This window comes from Salmo trutta, chromosome 29 (assembly GCF_901001165.1).
Source record: "Salmo trutta chromosome 29, fSalTru1.1, whole genome shotgun sequence".
NCBI classification, from domain to species: Eukaryota; Metazoa; Chordata; class Actinopteri; order Salmoniformes; family Salmonidae; genus Salmo; species Salmo trutta.
The window spans coordinates 15,613,103-15,638,912 of record NC_042985.1 but is presented as its reverse complement, the minus strand read 5'-3'; the positions used below and the strand labels follow the sequence as shown (position 1 = coordinate 15,638,912).

Sequence of the window (25,810 nt, the reverse complement as noted above, 5' to 3'; positions counted from 1 at the left end):
TTGCTCAATCGGTAAAAAACATCAGAGAGGTTCCATTACATCAGAGGTTTAATAACATCAGAGCGGTTTAATAACACCAGAGAGGTTCCATTACATCAGAGGTTTAATAACATCAGAGCGGTTTAATAACACCAGAGAGGTTCAATAACATCAGAGGTTTAATAACATCAGAGCGGTTTAATAACATCAGAGAGGTTTAATAACATCAGAGGTTTAATAACATCAGAGGTTTAATAACATCAGAGGTTTAATAACATCAGAGAGGTTTAATAACATCAGAGGTTTAATAACATCAGAGAGGTTTAATAACATCAGAGGTTTAATAACATCAGAGAGGTTTAATAACATCAGAGGTTTAATAACATCAGAGAGGTTCAATAATATCAGAGGTTTAATAACATCAGAGCGGTTTAATAACATCAGAGGTTTAATAACATCAGAGAGGTTTAATAACATCAGAGAGGTTTAATAACATCAGAGGTTTAATAACATCAGAGAGGTTCAATAATATCAGAGGTTTAATAACATCAGAGAGGTTCAATAATATCAGAGGTTTAATAACATCAGAGAGGTTCAATAATATCAGAGGTTTAATAACACCAGAGAGGTTTAATAACATCAGAGAGATTCCATTACATCAGAGGTTTAATAACATCAGAGAGGTTCCATTACATCAGAGGTTTAATAACACCAGAGAGGTTTAATAACATCAGAGCGGTTCCATTACATCAGAGGTTTAATAACATCAGAGAGGTTCCATTACATCAGAGGTTTAATAACACCAGAGAGGTTTAATAACATCAGAGCGGTTCCATTACATCAGAGGTTTAATAACATCAGAGAGGTTCCATTACATCAGAGGTTTAATAACACCAGAGAGGTTTAATAACATCAGAGAGATTCCATTACATCAGAGGTTTAATAACATCAGAGGTTTAATAACATCAGAGAGATTCCATTACATCAGAGGTTTAATAACATCAGAGGTTTAATAACACCAGAGAGGTTCAATAACATCAGAGGTTTAATAACATCAGAGCGGTTTAATAACATCAGAGAGATTCCATTACATCAGAGGTTTAATAACATCAGAGGTTTAATAACATCAGAGAGATTCCATTACATCAGAGGTTTAATAACATCAGAGCGGTTTAATAACATCAGAGGTTTAATAACATCAGAGAGGTTCCATTACATCAGAGGTTTAATAACACCAGAGAGGTTTAATAACATCAGAGCGGTTCCATTACATCAGAGGTTTAATAACACCAGAGAGGTTTAATAACATCAGAGCGGTTCCATTACATCAGAGTTTTAATAACATCAGAGAAGTTTGATCAAACCAGGGAGGTACATAACACCAGAGAGGTTCAATAACACCAGAGAGGTCCAATAATATCATAGAGGACAGTTGAATGTCCCCTCATACTGGATTACATCGTTCAACAATGGAAACCTTAAAGTGCTGATGTCTGATTCTATATGACATATGCACACAGGAGTTAACAGAAATCAAAGGGAAATATCATTTACTGCTCATTTCTCCTCAATAATACATTAAGTACATGAATATTACTTTAAAGAACCGACATAAATCATTAATTGATAACTCTTCTTGGACATTATTCATATTTGTGGAGTTTAGGGGAATATATTCCAGTAGTGATATAGGCCTATATAGAAAAATATGAATTTTTCTGCAGCTGTCTGAGGTGCATTGAGACAGAACACTTGCATACACAGAATCCTCTTATCGAATATTCGTGAAAGATAACGGATACAGCAAAGATAAGAAAAAAACAAGAGAATGTTTTTGTTTGACACGTGGGCGTACAGACGCTGAAGTTCACTAAAACAATGCGGAAAAAAATATCACATTTCCTGTGGTCTAAATTTCCAAGCAAAAGCACTCACTACATGTAAACCTTATTGACATTCACTGTATGCCATCAGCTGGCGAAATTGAAATTGATTACAAAATATACTAGTTTGAGATCATACTGATAAAACTGCTATATATATGTTACCTTGACAGTGCATGGTTGAGTTAATTTAGAAATTACAGTTTAAATCAAAAGACAATTCAGTGTTGAAGCATAACCCTCTCTTTTGGTACATTAGGCAACAAACTAATCACTGCATTTTATAGCTGCAATATTGATATTATGGGAAAATGATTGGATTTATATAGGACAAGGGTGTTATGTACAAAGGTTATGTGGCCAAAATAGAGAAATAACATAATTTACTAACCTTGAAGTTGCCTGATGTTATTTCACAAAAGTTATTTTGAAAGTTCAGTTTTAATAAACCATATTCAAAAAATATTCTAATAAGATTTAAAAAGTGACTAACAGATTTAGCTCTTGCCTACCTCACAACCTGTCCAACACTGTAAACACTGACTCAGTAGGATTTGTATGCATTCTCTTTTGTATGGTAGGTTATCATTTGTTTTAAAGACATCTGCATGAGTACAATGCAGAATGCATGGGTATGTATGGTATGTAATGTATATGATCGTCACGACTCCAAGGCATTATAACACTACTGCTGTAAGAGCATGTCTCCAGACCCACGACTGGTTGCTGCTTAATTCAGGTTACCTGTGTGCCTCTTATCTTCTCAGATGACCTTTAAAGGGAGAAGATAAAGAACACAGTGTACACAAATTGTGTGGGAGGGTGTGGATGTGGTTAACGATATTAAGTTCTCGTAAAGAAAGTTGTGAGGGAAAAAATAAACCCTCTACCCCCTCACTTGTCCTGTGTGTGAGAGAGGTATGTGACGCTCTCTTTCAAGGATTGAGGCTTGTGCATCTGCACAGCATAGTACACAGACTGCACAAATTCAATGCATCACCTTGACTGACATGAGCCATAATATGGGTTAAATATTGACTGTTATTATTATCATATTGCACAAGAATCTGTCTGAATTCCTCACTTGATGAGGAATGAGGCCTATTTCTAACTTTCTAAATATGTAGAAGACAGGATTATTTCAGGTGTATTTTATCTGAATTCTAAAGGATTTTCTTTAGGCCTGCTTGTTTGTATTAAAATACAGAACCACAAGAAAGCAAATGGCAGGAATGTATCTATTTCATATTGGTACATAACTGAACTGAGTATAACAGTAAAAAGCATTTTGACTGAACACCTAAGTGAAAATAGCTACGTCTAGACACCATGTAGCCTATTTATAATTTTAATTAAATGTAAATTGAACCTTTATTTAACTATGAAAAAATGCAAAACTATACTGGAAAAACTGGCTGAGAAATTGGCACAAAAATTATGAAGAAGAGTGTAAAATGCATACACAGGATAGTCATCGAGTGGAGCATACGACAGGTTTTGTGGCTTATGGGTTTGACTTACTGGTTTTCATCCTTGATGTAGGCTGCCCTCCACTGTTTACTGAAAGAACAACAACAAAATCAATCAAGACCCAACATTATTCGCCTCTCCTCACTGCTCACTTCTTTCCCGTAGTTCTCTCTAATACTGTCAAAGCTCTTCCATTTTTCCTCTTTTTGCCACCAGTACTGTTCTGGATAGCAATGTCAGGGTGTTGCCCAATGCTTGAACCAACAGTCAACACGTGACACAGTCAGACACCCTGTTACTGACAGCGTATGTGTGATGTTCTGACGCTTCAGAAAATCAATCAGTCAACCGGTTCATTCAGGGCATGAGAACTGTGCCTGGTGAGGAATCAATACTGGTGACAGATCAGTAATTACTGAACCACAGAGATCATCAGAGGCAATCTTCATAATCAGGTCCAGGGTGAATAGAGCTATGAGCTCATCATGTGGGTTGTACCATCACATTGGCTTTGATCTAGGGTGAAGAGAAGTTCAATAAATGTATGACTTTCTTGTTTGTTTTTTAGTGTATAAATGTACAAGTCTATTCTATTTATGAAGTATGTTCTTTTAGGTCAGCAGTGTCAAAGAAGACCTGAATGGGTACTGGTCCTGGAAGTCACCATAAGGTTATCGCAAAATATCGATTTTAATATCAATTATTATAAAATAGTTCAAACAGGTATGGGCTGGGGATTTAGAATGCCAAAAAAGGTCCACAGGTTGTCAGTGGCTCTTCAGTACAATAGTCTACAATAATGATTTAGTACATGTATCATCATGGCAGAGCACGGATAGAAGCACATCAAACTAGTCTACCACACATGCATACACAGCAAAGTTTAACCATACTAGTAAGGATCAATATCAAAATGGTCTTAAGACAGATACATGCATAATTTAATTTAACAATTAACCCAGTATTGAAACACAATAATGACTTGGCTGGCTGTCTCCAATCCACACAGCCAAACTCAAGTTGTACTCAAGTTCAATAATACATTAACACAACACAGAATTATAAGACTGATCCCACTGTGGATGGAAGTTGGCCCACAAATGGTACCCTGTTCCATTCGAGTACTACACAGGTAGCCGACACGTACTATTAAAAAATCTATCATACTTTATAAACAGCAAAATATCATAAAAACAACAACTGGAGAGCATTTTTAGTTGTTGTTGAAATGTCCATTATATATATTAGATTTCTATCTGGGCTACCCGTTCTATTCAATAAGGACGGCGTCATCTCTTGCGACAGATCGACGTCATCATTATTCGCCACCAACGCATGTGCAATTAAATGTTTGAAATTGAACGGAAAATACAGTCCGGTAAAAACGTATATAATCAAATGTATCTTGTTCTCGGAAGCATTTGACAAATTATACACTATAATGAAATACAACAGAAACGGTATTGTCTATTTGTTTGTGAAGACGTGCACCAGCTGATTCCTCCTACTTAACGTTAGTTAGCTAGTAAGCTAGCTAATTTACCATCAGAATGCAGTCTGTGAAGGTCGGCTACTCAGTGTTGTTTACGTTGATATCAAAACACAACTACTCGTCCTCGGGTCATTTCAGAGCACTAGCATGTAGTCATGGTACAATCAGTTCAACCACAGCACAGCCTGTGATCATTCGTATTCCCAGACACATGCAGGAGCAGGTAGAACATGTGAAGCAGGTGAGAGGCAAGAACAAAGTCAACACCATCAAGGCTGGCAAACTCCTAATCAAAAGCAAGAACCCAGAACTGAATCAGTCCGCAGGCTACACACTTGGGAAATTTGAGCAACCCCATCTCTCCTCCAAAGGATGGAAACACAACAAATCATTTGGTGACTACTTCACAGTTAACAACACTCAGCGTACTCCACCCTTTGTCACTGAAATCCAGGATGAGGAGGGTGACAAACTCAAAGAGAAGAGTAAACCTATTACATTTCACAACCTTCACCTCTGCCCGGACTTAATGGAGGCTTTGGGCAAGGACAACATAACTCGCCCTACAACCGTTCAACTACAAACCATCCCCAAGCTCCTGAAAGGCTACAACATCCTGTGCGCAGCTGAGACGGGCAGCGGCAAAACCCTGAGCTATCTGTTGCCTGTCATTCACAAACTACAGGCTGAGAAAGCAGCAGATTCCGAGTCTATAGAGACCACACCCAGGACTCGCTCTGTTATCATTGTCCCCTCTAGAGAACTTGCTGACCAGGTCTCAGCTGTGGCCAGGAGCCTGTGTGGCCCATTCAGGCTGATGGTGAAGACAGTGGGAGGTGGGAGAGGTGTGGGCAACATCAAGCTGGCCTTCACCAAGGGTCCCCCGGATGTGTTGGTGGCCACACCTGGTGCCCTCGTCAAGGCCCTGCGGAGACGCTACCTAGACCTTGGGGAGCTGAGCTTCATGGTGGTGGACGAGGCAGACACCATGTTTGATCCCAGCTTCTCTGGCATGCTGGAGAGCATCCTGGCCCAGACCCGCGTGGCCTGCGACCCCTCAGAGACCCGGGGCCCCGGCCCCACCCGCAAGGCCCAGCTGGTGGTGGTGGGGGCCACGTTCCCCGGTGGGGTCGGAGAGGTTCTCAGTCAGGTCATTATCATTACTTTTTCCTACACATGCTGCATCCCAAACTCCCTATACACCCTACTCCCTATACTATAGTGCACTACCACATAGGACTCTGGTCAAAAGTAGTGCATATTCCTGCCTCATTATGTAAAATGTGTTGAGACCCATGGAAAATGCACATTAAAATGAGACGGACTTGTTCTTATAGGTGACGGACCTGGGCAGCATGGTGACCATCAAGAGCAAGAATCTTCACTTCCTCATGCCACATGTAAAACAGACCTTCCTGAAGGTATTCCCCACCTTTTCTTTTTCTTGTTTTCATTGGTTTGGTATTAGTGTTTTGTTTCTTTGGTGTTCTTCAATATTATAAAGTGTCTTTGGGTCCTATATAAAACCATGTTCTAGTACTTAGGTATTTATAGTAGAGCTGTCAAAGTTAATCAGTTAACTGGAGTTAACTTTTTGTAATTTTAGTGCACACTTTTTTTTTATTGTGACTATTCACATTGTCTGAAGGCATTAAAAATACATCATCTATACAGCTAAAAACAACAATGCGATGTCAAATCAAGTTGACATTGAGGTTAAAGAAAGAGTTCATCAATTTATCAGATGTTGCTTAACGTTACTTTGGACAAAATCAAGATGTCAAATATTCCATAATGCTTTTGTCCAAAAAATCTATTACAGCTCAAATTGAGCAAATTCTGAATTTGCGATTAATCGTGATTCATCATAGCAAATCCTGCGATTTAACAGAATACTATGAATTACATTAGTATACTATAAATTCTATAGTAATTTATAGTATTAAATTAGTAAAGTATAAATGATATAATATAATTTGTTATATATAGTATACTGTAAATTATATTCTTCAATGTTAAGGTGAGGGGAGCTGACAAGCTTCTGGAGCTCCACCAGGCCCTGAAGGCAGCAGAGCAGGACAAGGCTGGGGTGTTGGTGTTCTGTAACCGGGCTTCTACAGTCAACTGGCTGGGCTACTCCCTGGAGGACATGGGGCTGAGACACGTCCGACTGCAGGGGGAGATGCCTGCCTCCCTCCGGGCTGGAATCTTCCACTCCTTCCAGAAAGGACAGGTGATATGAGATGAGAAAATACGTTGTCTGCTTATGCAGTTTCAAATTCCTTCTCAAACTCCATGTGACAATATCTATGTCCATATTGTGTGACAAGCTCCATGTCACACAATAAAGAAACACTTTAAAAAGACACCCAGTAAAAATAACACATTGACCACAGATCATAACAAAACACATAGCTAATATGTTATTAATAACAGAGACACGGTATAGGCTACGTTTCACATTCTATCCCTATAGGTGGACGTGCTGATCTGTACCGACATCGCTTCCCGAGGACTGGACACCCAGAGGGTCTGTCTGGTGGTCAACTACGACTTCCCAGAATCCCACACAGACTACATCCACCGGGCGGGGCGGGTGGGCCGGGCAGGGAGTGTGGAGGATGGGGAGGTGCTCAGCTTCGTCACCCACCCCTGGGACGTGGAGCTGGTGCAGAAGATTGAGACGGCTGCCCGGAGGAGGACAAGTCTGCCTGGGATGGAGTCCTCCATCAGGAAGCCTGAGCCCAAAGCAGCTGAAGAGGAGGAGGAAGAGGGGTTGCCCTACTAGTGGGTCTGCCACAAATAAGGATATTACCAAAGCAGAACTAACTTGTTTGATTAATGTTTGATTAATTAGTTCAGTAAAACGATTGTATCCATGATAGCCCAAACCAGCTGTGTGAGACTGAATCCTTTCTTTCCAACACAGGCACTGTCGTCTTTTAATTTGACCTTTTTAGATGCCATATCATGTTTGAGACTGGAACTATGATCTGACTTCTCTTTTTAACCCAGATGGTTACCACATGTCATTCCAAAGAGGAAGTGTCTTTGGTAATGTACAAAAATCATGCCCTCTTACAAGCAGCAGGTGTGTGGCACATTACTGCACTTCTCACGGGTAACCATGGGGTGGCAGTATTTACTTTATTTGACCTGTCATACAGCAGTCATACAATAACCAGAGAAGGGCTATGGCCGAGTATAGCCTTATTTTAATGCTCGTCCACATGCGGCAAGCCCTTCGTTTATGGAATTTAACTCAGCAATACTAACTTGTTTTGGTAAAACATAGGTTAAAGAATCTAAAAAACATTGAGACCAAGTATGGAATACTGATTTCACTTTTCCTTCCAGAAATGAAAATAATTTCCTTAAAAGAAAGAGTAACTCATATAACCCTTCATGTATCTGGTAGGGTGCCACGGAGACAACGGTGCTAATCTCTTCCCACTAACCACAGGTAGACCCACATTACCATATTACGTTTTGGAAAGTGGTCTTCACTGTTTCTGCTTTTTTGTGTGTAATACAGAAGCACAACATTAAAACCTCCATATGTAGAAATGTCCATTAATCTACAGTCAAGTTGGATTCAGCCCTAGCCTTGAAGTCTATCCCATTGATGCCTGCGGTTACTTGTTTTAGAGGAAGCAAGATGTTTGAACATGAAAATGTGTCGGAGTGAAAATAAATATCTTTGTGAAATCTGGTTTCTAAATATGCCTCTTTATTTTCTCACATATTGAGTTTGCTTTAATTGTACCAAATATAACGTCACTAGGTTGCTGTACCATAAACATATACCGGTAGACATCCTTGTGCTGTACACATCCAGACTGAGTGAGACTTGAGCTTTTTAGGAGTTCTTACAGTATTACTACACTAAACTTAAATATAAATGCAACATGTAAAGTGTTTGATCTGAAATGAAATGTTCCATATACACAAAAAGCGTATTTCTCTCAAATTTTGTGCACAAATTTGTTTGCTGGGGACAGTAAAAGGCCACTCTAAAATGTGCTGTTTTTTCACACAACACAATGCCACAAGTGTTGAGGGAGCATGCAATTGGCATGCTGACTGAAGGAATGTCCACCAGAGCTGTTGCCAGAAAGTTGAATGTTCATTTCTTTACCATAAGCCGCCTCCAACGTAATTTTAGAGAATTTGTCTGTACGTCCAAACGGCCTCATAACCGCAGACCACGTGTAATCACGCCAGCCCAGGACCTCCACATCCAGCTTCATCTGCGGGATTGTCTGAGACCAGCCACCCGGACAGCTGGTGAAACAGGAGTATTTCTGTCTGTAATAAAGCCCTTTTGTGGGGAAAAACTCATTCTGATTGGCTGGTCCTGGCTCCCAAGTGGGTGGGTGGGCCTATGCGCCCTGCCCAGTCATGTGAAATCCATAGATTATGGCCTAATTAATTTATTTAAATTGACTTTATTTCAACTGTAACTCAGTAAAATCGTTGAAATTGTTGCATGTTGCGTGAATATTTTTGTTCAGCATATATTATTTTATTACTATATTAGGAGCAGTCTTGTACTCCATTAGTAATTACAATGTGCTTATCAATGCACTTCATTATACTGAAAGATGATTTAGTATAGTAAATAAAATAAAACATTTGGACAAAGCAAAGCCTAACATGAGAACTAAGGGTAAAGATTAGCAGCAGGCGGTCTGAACTGAGTGTAGGTGTTCCAGGGTGTTCACATCAGAATCCCTGGAATGTTGTTGTGCTTATACTTCTGTCTGCAGCTCACTCTGTGGGTTAACACCACCTTACGGGTTTGTCTTATTTTCACATTCCTCTGCCCTGACAACGAGTACCAAGTTCTTTCCTCTACTACACTCTGCCCTGAAAACAAGAGCCAAGTTTGGCTCCACAGCGTTCCTCCTCTATAGTAGACTGCGGGGGCAAAGTGCGTCGTTAGATGCTTTTTTGGCCTACCGCGTCACTTTATACACAGAAAATCTCCACTAAACATAGAATCACATGGTTCATCCCTATCTCTCTGCTGATAATTTCAGAACAAAGTTGACTACAAATACAAACTTGCCAATGTCTTTGCAATTGATACAAACAAGCGACGTATAAAGTGATGCTTCAAATAAAAATAAATTCCTCACAATTAACTTTTAACAAGGCACACCTGTTAGTTGAAATGCATTCCAGGTCAATACCTCATAAAGCTGGTTGAGAGAATGCAAAGAGTGTGCAAAGTTGTCATCAATGGTTATAAAAAGGGGAAAACTAATGGGAACTTCTCTCAATCAGATTTTATTAAGTTGTCATATGCGTTATAGTGATATTTATTTGTTTGTGTCAGTTATTCTTTGAAGAATCTAAAATATATTTGTTTAGAACTTTTTTGGTTACTACATGATTCCATATGTGTTTTTTCATAGTTTTGATGTCTTCACTGTTATTCTACATTTTAGAAGAAAAACCCTTGAATGAGTAAGTGTATCCAAACTTTTGACTAGTACTGTACATTTCATGTGCAATCAATTTAGTTATATTGTGCTACTTGTAGGCTACTGTCTGTAATTTGTCTCAATATATTTCATGACGTGTAGCCTAACATGTGCGCAATGATGTGGTAAGTCTGTGTGGTGTTTTGGGAAACGCACATCTTCGGGCCGTTGTAAGAACGATGCATGGTTAAAACACTCGTAAGCCTAAATTCCATCGCTATCGGAAACTGGGCACAAGCAGGGGCATAATAGTGAAACATAATAGAAGTAGATCAGGGCCCAGTTTCCGATAGCGATGGAATTTAGGCTTACGAGTGTTTTAACCATGCATCTTTCCTACAACGGCCCGAAGATGTAACATGCGTTTCCCAAAACACCACACAGACTTACCACATCTGGTACCATGGCGATGTCTCTCTCAGACCCTATCCTCTAATGGACTTCAACGCGCTTTTTACTACAGTAGCTGGAACACAGCTACGGACATAATTGTCTACAATGCAGAGGTGACTACAAAGCCCCTTAAGGTCCCTCTTTTATGACGTGTTTCCGCTTTCCCAGCGCTATCCCTACACCCTGCTACCTCCCCTCCCTTCAACCACTACGACTGTTCATTATTTGTCCACTTTGAGATTCTCAGCGAGGAGGGGTTTTTACTCAATAGAGCAGGACTTCTGGTTATATGTGCATCTGAAGGGCTGACTGCAGGCAATGAAACAGTAGAACATTCGCAGGTAGGATAGCATTTTCTGCCGGCTTATTACGTATGTCCATTCCGCTTCTTGAATAGACGTGGAAATGAGACATTCTCTCTGTCCATGCTTGATTTAATTAGCAATTTGATGGGAGTTCGTTGCGGAACAGCGAGCAAGGCGATGTAGAACCTTGCTTGACTATCGAATGAATGGGATTGTATGTTTTGTTTCAGAGTTATCCTTACTGCATAGTTTTTACTGGGATGTAAACTCTCAACTGTTGTGCATACAGTTTCATATTTAAATTCCTGAGCGTGTCCCCTACTTTTAGGGAATTTATGGTCAAAATCACATTTCATGGTGTGAGATTAGGCTGCAGAGGATGTTGGCTGTTGAGGAATTTCACATGAACGTCATTGCATTTTTATACTACTACAGGAAATTAAGTAGTTTAGACCCAAATGTAGTTTTTCGGCTAAAGGACCACATATATTGCATTTGGTAAGAAGAGAAGCAGGAGTCGAAATCCATGTGTTTTGGGGTCGCTCTGTTTGTGAAATGAGTGCCGAATTGAGCACTTTATAATAACACCACGTTTGTAAACTTAATAAACATTACTGAGTATATCCTATGTAACAAATGGCCTACATTCTTGTTAGAAATATAGGCTGTGCCTGCGTAGGGGTTATGGCAATTAAATTGTAACTACATGGAGGGGTGCGATTTGAAGCCGCCATATTATAACCTGATCGCCGCTACCATCAGTGAGTACCACTAGACTAGACACATTAAAACTTTGCATTATCTCCGTTTATACATGATACGCCATTGAAGTATCTATACTTTGATATGTTTTATATGAAACACAACACAGTGTGCCAAGCTGTTTCCCCTATATCAGAGGCACTCAATGCATAGTGAATCTGGCCGAATAAGCACGCGAATGATTTTTAAATCCAACCACACTCGTCCAGTATTTCAGCAGCAGTTTTCCACGTCCGTGAGCTTTGCACCAGCGTGGGTGCTGGTCGCTACAATATATCAATGAGTCGCTCGTCATAAGAACGGCAACATTGTAACCAGGAATGTGCAACGGTCCGGATAATTGTTGGCTGTGGAATTTCCACGAATTACTCTATTTACTTTGTGATTTAAAGATGCTGTGTGTCTTCATGCAGCGCATGGTAGTGCCACACCCCTTGGCTTGCATTGACGTACCACTGTGATCATGTAGCCTATTAAATGCAGAATATCATCAATTGACCATTCATTTTGGACGGGATAGCCTACCATTGCTTGGTATAACTACAATTCGATCCTTTTGCGAATACTACAAAAATAATGTTCTTATTTTTTTCATGTGGTGAATGATTATTCAAATGACTGCATATACAGTGTTGTTACATTATTATTTTTATTGCTGTTTGTAAATGACCACTAGTAAAGCTGGGCAAACTTGATGTCATTTAGCCTATAAGAATCTTGGAGTACGGCTTAGAGGTAGACTTGTTGGTTTCAGCTGGTAAGCAGAAGGTTGACACTGTTATGAGTGGCAGAAAAAGGGGGATGTTTGAAATGTTTGCTGAACAAGCTAGGTTTTTTGGGGCAGTTTTATGGACAAAAAGTACATGGTTCAGAAAACTCCCTGGCTTAGTCCTTGGCGTGCCAGTAAAAAGACATGGCCTTCTAGTGAGGATGTTCTGGGTACATAATGTCTCAGAGAAGACTCAACTGATAGCTCTGTTGGGACACCTACCATACTGGGATTGGTTTGTTATGTCTGAAATGAGTCATTGATCCTATTGATCGGCCAGGGTAAGGTAATGTCACTCTACATGGGGTTGGCACCTTCCCTTCTCTTCATCTAGTTCAGGGCTGGTCAATGCCAATCCTGTAGAGCCAAAACACTTCTGACTTTCATGCTCTTCTTCTAATAAGACTGAGGACACCAGGAAAGTGCAATTAACTGCCGGGTAGAAACTAAAAGCAGTAGCGTTTGGGCTCTCCGGGACCGGAATTTAACAGCTCTAGGCTCGGTTTCCCAAAAGCATCTTAAGGCTAAGTTCATGGTTAGAACCATTAAGCTCAGTGGTTCTAATGATTAACTTAGCCTAAATATGCTTTTGGGAAACTGGGCCCTGGTCTAGTTGTTGAAGCCGATGGAGGGGCTGCATGGCTTTTCCCAGAGGATTGGTCTTCCACGCTGTAATAGAAAAGCAATGATGTATTTGAACACACATGGGGAGCGTTCAGGTCGCATCAACGTTTGCTAGGTTGTGTGACGGTTTGTACTGAAAGACATGTTTTCCTAAAACATTGCGTACCGTTCATCAACAGTCTGAGGTATGTTTGCTCAGATTTGAAATCACATCTCGTACAGCACTATAATCACAATGATTTTCAACTGGTCGTTCAGTACCGTTTCCGTTGAATTCAGCTGTTGCCCACTGTTTTGTCTTACTGAATGCAACCCTGGTTAATTTTCCACTTGACCATTTGTAAAATATTCCTCCATAAGAACTATTTAACCTATTTAACCATTCTTATTGATGCTTAGTATGCACTGCAGGTCAGTCATCACCAGCATTAACTTCTATCATTTTCATGCTTACACACATCTGACATTAACCAAACATCAATCAAAAGCCTTTTCCTCCTTGTATTAGAAACTGCTCTGACCTTTTTAAGCGTGTGTATTCATCCATTACATTATTAGCAGTTTGAGCTACATTCCGTCAAAGCAGCAGTGATTGACAAATATTCTTACTGTTTCAATGGGCCTGTTTGTCCAATTCCCAGCACTGAGATGAGTGGCATGAAGTGACAGTATTTAGAATAACAATCAAGCTCTTTATGAAACTGCTATTTGACGGTGAATGCAGTATTTATATTCACATTGTTTAATATGGGGTGGCAGGGTAGCCTAGTGGTTAGAGCGTTGGACTAGTAAACGAAAGGTTGCAAGTTCGAATCCCCGAGCTATCAAGGTACAAATCTGTCCTTCTGCCACTGAACAAGGCAGTTAACCCACTGTTCCTAGGCTGTCATTGAAAATAAGAATTTGTTCTTAACTGCCTTGCCTAGTTAAATAAAGGTAAATAAAATATGAACTATGAATGCATTGCTTTATTTAACTAGGCAAGTCAGTTAAGAACATATTTTTATTTTCAATGATGGCCTAGGAACAGTCTTGTTCAGGGGCAGAACAACAGATTTTTACCTTGTCAGCTCGGGGATTCAATCTTGCAACCTTACGGTTAACTAGTCCCAACGCTCTAACCACCTGCTTTACATTACACTCCACGAGGAGCCTGCCTGTTATGCGAATGCAGTAAGAAGCCAAGGTAAGTTGCTAGCTAGCATTAAACTTATCTTATAAAAAACAATCAATCAATCATAATCGCTAGTTAACTACACATGGTTGATGATATTACTAGTTTATCTAGCCTGTCCTGCGTTGCATATAATCGCTTAGGTACACATTGCTCCAACCATAAACATCAATGCCTTTCTTAAAATCAATACACAAGTATATATTTTTAAACCTGCATATTTAGTTAATATTGCCTGCTAACATGAATTTCTTTTAACTAGGGAAAATGTCACTTCTCTTGCAACAGAGTCAGGGTATATGCAGCAGTTTGGGCCGCCTGGCTCGTTGCGAACTGTGAAGACTATTTCTTCCTAACAAAGACAGCCGACTTCGCCAAACGGGTGATGATTTAACAAAAGCGCATTTGCGAAAAAAGCACAATCATTGCACGACTGTACCTAACCATAAACATCAATGCCTTTCTTAAAATCAATACACAGAAGTATATATTTTTAAACCTGCATATTTAGCTAAAAGAAATCCAGGTTAGCAGGCAATATTAACTAGAAGTCGACCGATTTATGATTTTTCGACACCGATACCGATTATTGGAGGACCAAAAAAGCCGATACCAATTAATCGTCAAGAATTTTTTTCTTTTTTTTTTTTTCTTTTTTTATAATGACAATTACAAGAATACTGAATGAACACTTATTTTAACTTAATATAATACATCAATAAAATCAATTTAGCCTCAAATAAATAATGAAACATGTTCAATTTGGTTTAAATAATGCAAAACAAAGTTTTGGAGAAGAAAGTAAAAGTGCAATATGTGCCATGTAAGAAAGCTAATGTTTAAGTTCCTTGCTCAGATCATGAGAACATATGAAAGCTGGTGGTTCCTTTTAACATGAGTCTTCAATATTCCCAGGTAAGAAGTTTTAGGTTGTAGTTATTATATTATTATAGGACTATTTCTCTCTATACGATTTGTATTTCATATACCTTTGACTATTGGATGTTCTTATAGGCACTTTAGTATTGCCAGTGTAACAGTATAGCTTCCGTCCCTCTCCTCGCTCCTACCTGGGCTCAAACCAGGAACACATCGACAACAGCCACCCTCGAAGCAGCGTTACCCATGCAGAGGAAGTAATAAAACTACTCCCAAGTCTCAGAGCGAGTGACGTTTGAAACGCTATTAGCGTGCACCCGGCTAACTAGCTAGCCATTTCACATCGGTTACACCAGCCTAATCTTGGGAGTTGACAGGCTTGAAGGGGTGGGTATAATTTGTGGAACGTTCCAACAGGAATCTGTTCCAAAAAACGTAAAGTAAAAGGTTGCCAACCAACAACGCATACAAAGTAGCAACGCATACAAACCTAGCTAACTAGCTGCCGAATAGGCATCAACTCACCACGTAGTTTATTCTTCATGTTTGTCCATAGGCAAACAGACATGTGAGGACAGACATTTTTCGGAATAAACGTGATGAGTGAAAAACGCAATGAAATAGACCACTCCCTACCCGGTATCTTATTCTGCCGCTATACAACTTTGTATGCGTTGTTTTTTGGAAACCTTGTTATTTACGAAGTTTTTGGAATAGATTCCTGTTGGAACGTTCCACAAATTATACCCACCCAGGTTGAAGTCATAAACAGCGCAATGCTTGAAGCACAGCGAAGGGCTGTTTGAATGAATGCTTACGAGCCTGCTGCTGCCTACCACCGCTTAGTCAGACTGCTCTATCAAATCATAGACTTAATTATAATATAATAAACACACAGAAATACGAGCCTTGGGTCATTTAATATGATAGAATCTGGAAACTATCATCTCGAAAACAAAAGTTTTTTTCTTTCAGTGACATACGGAACCGTTCCGTATTTTATCTAACGGGTGGCTAAGTCTAAATATTCCTGTTAGGCATTGATGTTTATGGTTAGGTACATTGGTGCAACGACAGTACTTTTTTCGCAAATGTGCTTGTTAAATCAACACCCGTTTGTCGAAGTAGGCTGTGATTCAATGAAAATTAACAAGCACCGCATCGATCGTATGCAACGCAGGACACGTTAGATAAACTGGTAATATCATCAACCATGTGTAGTTAACTAGTGATTATGTTAAGATTGATCGTTTTTTATAAGTCTAATGCTAGCAAGCAACTTACCTTTGCTTCTTGCTGCCCTCGCGTTACAGGTAGTCAGCCTGTTAATCCTTGTGGAGTGCAATGTAAGGCAGGTGGTTAGAGCGTTGGACTGGTAACCGAAGGTTGCAAAAACAAATCCCCCCTGAACAAGGCAGTTAACCCCCGTTTCTAGGCCGTCATTGTAAATAAGAATGTGTTCTTAATCTGACTTGCCTAGTTAAATAAAAACATTAAAAAAAATCGGCAAATCGGTGGCCAAAAATACCGATTGTTATGAAAACTTGAAATCGGCCCTAATTAATCGGCCATTTCCGATTAATCAGTCGACCTCTAATATTAACCAGGTGAAATTGTGTCACTTCTCTTGCGTTCATTGCACGCAGAGTTGGGTATATGCAACAGTTTGGGCCGCCTGGCTCGTTGTGAACTAATTTGCCCAAATTTTACGTAATTATGACATTACATTGAAGGTTGTGCAACGTAACAGGAATATTTAGACTTATGGATGCCACCCATTAGATAAAATACGTAACGGTTCCGTATTTCACTGAAATAATAAACGTGATAGTTTCCGGATTCGACCATATTAATGACCTAAGGCTCGTATTTCTGTGTGTTTATTATAATTAAGTCTATGATTTGATAGAGCAGTCTGACTAAGCGGTGGTAGGCAGCAGCAGGCTCGTAAGCATTCATTCAAACAGCCCTTCGCTGTGATTCAAGCATTGCGCTGTTTGACTTCAAGCCTATCAACTCCCAAGATTAGGCTGGTGTAACCGATGTGAAATGGCTAGCTAGTTAGCCGGGTGCGCGCTAATAGCGTTTCAAACGTCACTTGCTCTGAGACTTGGAATCTATTCCAAAAACTTCGTAAATAACAAGGTTTCCAAAAAACAACGCATAAAAACTTGTATAGCGGCAGAATAAGATACCGGGTAGGGAGTGGTCTATTTCATTGCGTTTTTCACTCATCACGTTTATTCCGAAAAATGTCTGTCCTCACATGTCTGTTTGCCTATGGACAAACATGAAGAATAAACTACGTGGTGAGTTGATGCCTATTCGGCAGCTAGTTAGCTAGGTTTGTATGCGTTGCTACTTTGTATGCGTTGTTGGTTGGCAACCTTTTACTTTACGTTTTTTGGAACAGATTCCTGTTGGAACGTTCCACAAATTATACCCACCCCTTCAAGCCTGTCAACTCCCAAGATTAGGCTGGTGTAACCGATGTGAAATGGCTAGCTAGTTAGCCGGGTGCACGCTAATAGCGTTTCAAACGTCACTCGCTCTGAGACTTGGGAGTAGTTGTTTCCCTTCCTCTACATGGGTAACACTGCTTCGAGGGTGGCTGTTGTCGATGTGTTCCTGGTTCGAGCCCAGGTAGGAGCGAGGAGAGGGACGGAAGCTATACTGTTACACTGGCAATACTAAAGTGCCAATAAGAACATCCAATAGTCAAAGGTATATGAAATACAAATCGTATAGAGAGAAATAGTCCTATAATTCCTATAATAACTACAACCTAAAACTTCTTACCTAAGAATATTGAAGACTCATGTTAAAAGGAACCACCAGCTTTCATATGTTCTCATGTTCTGAGCAAGGAACTTAAACGTTAGCTCTCTTACATGGCACATATTGCACTTTTACTTTCTTCTCCAACACTTTGTTTTTGCATTATTTAAACCAAATTGAACATGTTTCATTATTTATTTGAGGCTAAATTGATTTTATTGATGTATTATATTAAGTTAAAATAAGTGTTCATTCAGTATTGTTGTAATTGTCATTATTACAAATAAAAAATAAAAAATGGCAGATTAATCTCTATCGGATTTTTTTTGGTCCTCCAATAATTGGTATCGGTATCGGCGTTGAAAAATCATAATCGGTCGACCTCTAGTTAATACACATTCTGTTATGATTATAGGGAGTTTGATTGACCTCCATGTCATTTCCCACATGGTGCTGACTGCTGGTTCATGCATTGTTCTGTATTTTACATACTAAACCTGATAGTGCCACATTCCAACTATAGGAGGCTCTCAAAGCCACAGGCCAATGTGTTTATGGCTTATAAAGACCTCTAAGGCCAATAGCATCCGGTTGTGGAGGAGTTCATCACGAGTGTTATGGCTAATTTATTGATCCAGCCTGTGTTGTGTTCAGAGTGGCCTCTGCTGCCTGCCATCACAACCCAGGGAGAGGAAGTAATGAGCAGGGCTGGAGGCTGCCCTATGTTCCAAATAGCACCCTATTCCTTATATAGTGCACTACATTTGATGCGCTTTGTAGGGAATAGAGTGCTATTTGGGAGTCAACCAGTCTGTCGACAGGCAGCATAATGACAGCAGGATGTGCAATGTCAACTTGGTGGTCTGGAGGACCAGGCGACGGGAGGGGGCTTTACTGCCAAGGCCAGCAGTCAGGTGCCTTGGTTCTTGGGGGGGAGGTGAGACCCAGGCCTACTGGGATGGAGGTGAGACGCAGGGGAAGATAAGTAGCTCTCTGTGGGCTTGGTTGATGTGTGCAGACTGCAGAGCAGAGGAAGTGGTTGGGGCAGAGAACTATTCCTAACAATAACTACTGTGTATCCTTAGTCTCATATTGATTTTATTTGACTACATTATTTAATTTGATCACTTGAGTTGTAGCCAGTCTCTTGATTAATGTGTTGTGTATCACCCCACTGGGTAACACACTTGGGTATAAAGGTGAGTTAACCTCTATATACTCTTAAGAACCATTTTAGGTGTGATTATGAAAGGTAAGCTACTATATGAATGCAGTCCATAGTAGCAGCCACGGCCTGGAATGCAGCCCCAGGGCTGTCTTCGTGCACATTAACAACAATATATCTGAATTTCACACCTCAGTGTGACCCAGCCCAGCTATGTGTAACCTTATACAAAAGAGCCAAATCATGATATTGCAATACTTCGGCAGGATTCCTTTTGAACTTTGAAGACCAGGGCTTTTCTGTGCCTGCCTGTGCTTAACGCTTAGTTAGGATACAATCTGATTCTCCACCCTTTTCCAGAAGTGTATTGATTAAAAAGCATGGGATTGGTTTAATCGTTGGCTGAAGGCAGTTTCCACCATTGTAAAATCCATCCGAGAAAGTGTGCTAATGCACACTCTGGGAGAAGTGTAGAGAATTGTAACTCTGCCTTAGTTTGGACCCAGACAGTTAAGCGCGTGTGACCCAAACCCACGGTTCAGTGGGTGCACTCCTGTGCTCTCCCACCCTGTCACATTCTCATATGTTCAGTTATAATTAGCAACAGGCAACACACAGCATTCAAGTATCACAGGCTCACAGCTGCAGCTCGCTGGACTACGGTCCTGCCAACAGCAACTGATACAATACTACACCTCTGACATGCACAGGATCCAAAAGGTTGGAGGTTGAAATTGGGTATTCATATTCCAGTCAATATTTCCCATACTGTGTCCCTTCCACTTCCACTCATCCGCCTCCATGCATTTGAGTTGTAATGTGAAGGCCTTCCTGTTTGCATTGCAAATCAAATATGGCTGCTTGCCAGGCATGTCTCAAAGCTATTTCTGCTTGGTTGGCCTTTGTAAATTGTTTGTTTAAGTACTGTACATTACACAAGGGTAGTCCATGCTTGTGGTGAGGGCTGATCATTCTTAGCAGTTCTGACGCAAGAAGTTCTATAATTGAAAAGAGATGCCAGGCTTAACTTCTTGGGGCTATGTGGGACGTTAGCGTGCCACCCGTGGCGCACCCTATCAACAGCAGGTGCATTTCAAGAGCGGCAAATTTGAAACCAAATAAATGTCAAAATTCAAATTTCTCAAACATACAACTAACTTACACCCTTTGAAAGATAAACATCTCCTTAATCTAACCACGTTGTCCGATTTCAAAAAGGTTTTACGGCGAAAGCATAAAGTTAGGTTATGTTAGGAGAGTACATTGACAATAGCTGTGTGTAATGTATTGTTGATTCAAAGACAGGCGTCACCAAAACCATAAAATCAGCTAAAATTATGCACTAACCTTTTACAATCTCCATCAGATGACACTCCTAGGACATTATGTTAGGCAATGCTTGCATTTTTAGTTCTATCAAGTTCATATTTATATCCAAAAACAGCGTTTTACTATGGCGTTGATGTTCAGGAAATCGTTTCCCTCCAATAACCGGCAGTCAAGTCATGACAACAAAATAATTAATTAATATTAGAAAACATTGGTAAAATAATATACTGTCATTCAAAGAATTATAGATTTACATCTCTTGAACGCAATCGACTTGCCAGATTTAAAAATAACCTTACTGGGAAATCACACTTTGCAATAATCTGAGCACAGCGCCCAGAAAAATACGCATTGCGATACAGACTAACCGCCATGTTGGAGAGATCTAAAATCGAAAATACTATGTAAATAATCCATTACCTTTTGATTGTCTTCATCAGATGTCACTTCCAGGAATCCCAGGTCCATAACGAATGTAGTTTTGTTCAAAAAAGCTCATCATTTATGTCCAAAAAGCTCCGTGTTGTTAGCACATGATCTAAGCCAGCCGGACTTCACTTCACGAACGGAAAAAATATATTTACGTTCGTTCAAACATGTCAAATGTTGTATCGCATAAATCATTAGTGCCTTTTTTAACCAGAACATGAATTAAATTCAAGGCGGACGATTGCGTTCTCTTTTAAACCGTATTGGAACGAGAGTACCCAACATGAACTTGCGCGCCAGGTGTCTAATGGGCCATCACCGTTCCATGGCTCTTGTTCGGTCAGATCTCACAGTATAAGACTCAAAACACTTTGTAAAGGCTGGTGACATCTAGTGGAAGCAATAGGAAGTGCCAAAACATTCCTCAGCCCCTTTGTTTTTCAATGGCATCGGCTTAAAGTCAATTCAACACATCAGGTATCCACTTCCTGTCAGAATCTGTCTCAGGGTTTTGCCTGCCAAATGAGTTCTGTTATACTCACAGACACCATTCAAACAGTTTTAGAAACTTTAGGGTGTTTTCTATCCATATATAATAAGTATATGCATATTCTAGTTACTGGGTAGGATTAGTAACCAGATTAAATCAGGTACATTTTTTTATCCAGCCGTGAAAATACTGCCCCCTATACCCTAACAGGTTAAAGCTACATTCTGAGATTAGAGAAAGCAGCTGCAGCCCGGCCATTTGTTTTGGTATACAGCTGAGGGATGAGGCTGCGGAAATGTAACCCCTCTCAGATTCATAGATGGAGTTCTAAATGCAGTCAGTGAGTAGGACTAAATAGAACTGAAATGACCATTGAACAGATCCAAGACTGTACCTTTTTAAGATGATTCAGGGATGCTATTTCTCTGTAATTGCCTCTTGAATACAGCTTCTCTGGTCTGCAGTGTTTGCCATGCAGGAGAGTCCTCACTGTTATGTAATGTGAGACAGTGGCCCTTCATCTGTAGCCTGTGTAAACTGACAGGACAAGCTGCATTAGTTCAAATGGCAAGGAACATTTGTGAAAATTATGTTTTAAAAATGGGGTCTGTTCTGATAAGATCTTTCATTTGGCTGTAGCCTATGGTGTCTTTGTGAAAATTAAAGTCTGAAGCTTTGCAAAAAGCAAAGTTACAGATTCATATCCGGACCCATGCAGCACCCCAAACGTAGGCCCATAGCCTAAAGAGATGAGTGTTACTAACTCAGCAACTGGTCCTCATATCTTATATGGTGTAGCTGTTCCTCCTTCCGCTAGACCAAAATGTCTTGAATTATGACTGGTTCTAGATTTAACTGGTGCTTAAAGATGTCTTTTATAAAGGTTTTGTATAATTTCAGTCAGTAGTTTTAAAAATAGTGATAATGAGTCATCCATTTGTATAATATGTTATGTTACATCCCACAAAAAAAAGATTGAATTCCAATTCGTACAATATGTTACCCATTTGTAAGTGCTTAACATCCCGTTCAATCTCTTTTAACTACTGTAGTATCTTCTAGGAACTGTTGGCAACCTGTTACATTAGCTTCTGTGCTAGAATCAGCTAATTATCCACTTAAACTGTTCACTATATTGCTTTAATTGCCTTGGATGTTGTTTAGCTTTTCTCAATGATTAATTAAATATAACAACTATTTCAATGACTTTGTCCTTTCCTCCTACAGTGATCCATTAGAAAGTACATTTCAAATTAACTACATTCTGTAATTGAAAGCGATTGGGGGTTCTAACAACTTACATTTACATTATAAAAATGTAATTTAACAAGACAAGTTTTTATTTTGTTTTTCTTTAATGAAAGGGACAGAGCCTGTGAAGTGAGAACCCCACACCACGGAACTCCAGCTTGTACTGAACATGTTTATATGGCAAAATCGGACACAGGATATCATACTTTCCCATGACACATTATTAGGTGTCCTTAAGAGGGTGCACTTTACTGGCCTTTGGGCCAAATTCAAGGTGTCGTGTCACTGGCTGCATTCCCTAAAGAGCCCTGGTCAAAAGTAATGCACTATTTAGGGAATAGGGTGCCATTTGGGAGACAGCCCCTGAACCCACCCTCCTTTGGCCCAGGCCAGTGCTAGGGGAACTAACTGTCATACTGGATCACCACAGCTGAAAGCAGATCTGCTCTGAAATCTGTTTGAGGTTGCAGCTGAGAGCCTCTGCTATTGCTGGACTTTGGTATTGGCAGATCTCCATGGTTGGCATGGTCACCAGGCTCCTCGGGGGCTGGGGCTCATGACTCTTAGTCACCAGGACAGAAATGTCTGATCTGTAAAAATCAGGTGTCTGCTAACAGTAAATGACCACAGCATTGGATTGCAATGACTACTTGGCTATCATATGTAAAACCACACACAGACTATTAGCTCGTAGTCTTTGGTGATTAGCCATGTCATTACCTGACACACCGTGTCGTCTCCTAACTGTAAATGACCACAGCATTGCAATGTCTGATCGTGTGGCTACTTGCCTAATGTGTGGACAACTCTGACTACTTAGGCTGTGTTTACACAGGCAAACCTATTCTGATCTTTTGCCAATAATTGGTCTTTTGACCAATCAGATAAGATCTTTTGCTCATAATTGGGCAAAAGATCAGAATTTGGCTGCCTGTGTAAACGCAGCCATGATAGTGACACACTGCTATGAGCTCAGATGCTGCGATGATTGACCATGTTACTGCCTGACACACTGTGTAGTCTGCCTGTTTGACCTTGATCCTTGTGATCTTATTTAGCCTAGGGAGCAATCCAGAATTCGATTTCAGTTTAGCGAGCCCTTTTGAGTAGCCTCTATCCAATCTGAGTGAACAGGTTTCAAACTTTGTCTGGTTGAGTTGTTCTGATCTGCAAGACTGATACAAACTGACAGTGGAACTACTTTTTGTAAAAATGTTAAATGTTCCTTTTTCATGAGAAAGTCAAACCTGGCTGATGTGAGTGGAACAGTCTTACAGCCCAAAATAATATTGCTCCTTTATTTTCCTGGATAGCCACCTGTTGAAGTGTCGCGGGGTAAATAAAACTTTAGTCCAGCACCTGATTCTCTTTGTTGTTCAAGCTGGGTTGAAGCGCTTTTGGGTGTGCTTTCATTCTGGTATTGCTACTAGCTTTGATGCACATTGGACATTCCCTCAACAGTTGGTTGTTCAAACCAATTATTGCTAAGTCACCTTGTTTATCCCCAAATGCTCATAAACAAATGGACTTCTGATGATTGTGCATTATTTGTTGACACAATTCTACCATTCATATCACTCATCAGAAATGTATTCCTGTTCTGACGCCGTTGAGGTGGTAACCATGCTGAAAATGGCATTCCTGGTTGGAATACCCCAGAAAGTGTTTCTGGCCCTGGTTGTATTGTTGAGATCATGTGGGTGGAACCCACCCCCCTGCTCTGCCTCTTCCCTAGCCTGGCTTCAGGCAAGGGCTTCTATTTTTGGTTTTCCTATAAGGATAGATTCTCTTCTTGCTACAAATGTTTACCAGCTAGCCTTCCTGCCTGCCTTGGTAGTTGAGGGAGGGTCTATGTACATTGCAGTCGGACTGCACAGAATCACTGATTCTGCATCTCGTTCTGTTCAGAGGACTTTGTTTGTTGAATCACAACCTGAGGTTACTTAGCCTAACCCTGTGTGTTGGATAAATGGTGCCTATTATGTTGAATGTTTGTACAGTGCCTTCAGAAAGTATTCACACCTCTTGATCCCCCCCCCCCCCCAAAAAAAAAAAAAATTGTGTTACAGCCTGAATTTGAAAATGGATTCAATTGAGATTTTTTTGTCACTGGCCTACACCCAATAACCCGTAATGTCAAAGTGGAATTATGTTTTTCAATTTCAACAAATGAATTAAATACAAAACTAAAATGTATTGAGTCAAGTGTTCAACCCCTTTGTTATGACAAGCCTAAATAAGTTCACGAGTAAAAATGTGCTTGACAAGTCACATAAGTTGCATGCACTCACTGTGTGCAATAATAGTTTTCAACATTATTTTTGAATGACTACCTCATCTCTGTATCCCACACATGCAAGGTCCCTCAGTCAAGCCGTGAATCCTCAAAGACCAGGGAGGTTGTCCAATGCCTCACAAAGAAGGGCACCTATTGGTAGATGGATTAAAAAAAAGCAGACATTAAACATCCCTTTGAGCATGCTGAAGTTATTAATTACACTTTGGATGGTGTATCAATACACCCAGTCACTACAAATATACAGGCGTCCTCCCTAACTCAGTTGCCGAAGAGGAAGGAAACCGCTCAGGGATTTCACCATGAGGCTAATGGTGACTTTAAAACAGAGTTGAATGGTTGTGATAGGAGAAAACTGAGGATGAATCAACAACATTGTAGTTACTCCACAATAGTAACCTAATTGACAGAGTGAAAAGGAAGCCTGTACAGAAAACAAATATTCAAAAAAATGCATCCTGTTTGCAATAAGGCACTGAAGTAAAACTGCAAAGAAATGTACTTTTTGTCCTGAATGCAAAGCGTTATGTTTGGGGCAAATCCAATACAATACATTACTGAGTACCACTCTCCATATTTCCAAGCATAGTGATGGCTGCTTCATGTTATGGGTATGCTTGTCATCGACAAGGACTAGGGAGTTTTTTTTAGGGTCTAAAGAAACAGAATAAGCTAAGCACAGTCAAAATCCTGGTTCAGTCTGCTTTCCAACAGACACTGGGAGACAAATTCACCTTTTCAGCAGGACAATAACCTAAAACACATTGCATTTTCTTGAGTAGCGTAGTTACAGTTTTGACTTAAATCGGCTTGAAAATCTATGGCAAGACTTAAATGGCTGTCTAGAAAGGAT

The 25,810-nt window shown here is 40.1% G+C and overlaps 2 protein-coding genes and 1 long non-coding RNA gene across 5 annotated transcripts in view; 2 read left to right on the top strand and 1 right to left on the bottom strand.

The window, feature by feature from the left end:
- Window positions 1–921: 921 nt before the first annotated feature.
- LOC115167004 (uncharacterized) lies at window positions 922–25,036 on the bottom strand. Its single transcript, XR_003870421.1, has 3 exons — window positions 24,995–25,036; window positions 21,805–21,947; window positions 922–3,848 (listed from the first exon to the last, which is right to left on the bottom strand). It is a non-coding gene; the product is annotated as an uncharacterized LOC115167004 (long non-coding RNA).
- LOC115167003 (probable ATP-dependent RNA helicase DDX28) lies at window positions 4,654–8,532 on the top strand. Its single transcript, XM_029721010.1, has 4 exons — window positions 4,654–5,974; window positions 6,162–6,245; window positions 6,845–7,057; window positions 7,301–8,532. Exons 1-4 carry the CDS (start codon window positions 4,883–4,885, stop codon window positions 7,610–7,612), a joined length of 1,701 nt encoding a protein of 566 aa, XP_029576870.1. The 5' UTR covers window positions 4,654–4,882; the 3' UTR covers window positions 7,613–8,532.
- Window positions 10,771–25,810, top strand: part of LOC115167002 (talin-2) — a 132,352-nt gene continuing 117,312 nt past the window's right edge. For 2 of the 3 annotated variants that reach the window (XM_029721006.1, XM_029721005.1), the window contains exon 1: window positions 10,774–11,047. The gene's annotated coding sequence lies outside the window, so the exon portion shown is untranslated. Of the gene's footprint in view, window positions 11,048–25,810 lie in introns of all 3 variants that reach the window. The other variant, XM_029721009.1, reaches the window with a different exon arrangement.

Coding starts and splice junctions, on each gene's coding strand:
- LOC115167003 (XM_029721010.1), top strand. CDS start 4,883: ATGCAGTCTGTGAAGGTCGGCTACTCAGTGTTGTTTACGTTGATATCA. Junction 5,975..6,161: donor TCGGAGAGGTTCTCAGTCAG/GTCATTATCATT, acceptor TTGTTCTTATAG/GTGACGGACCTGGGCAGCAT. Junction 6,246..6,844: donor TAAAACAGACCTTCCTGAAG/GTATTCCCCACC, acceptor TTCAATGTTAAG/GTGAGGGGAGCTGACAAGCT.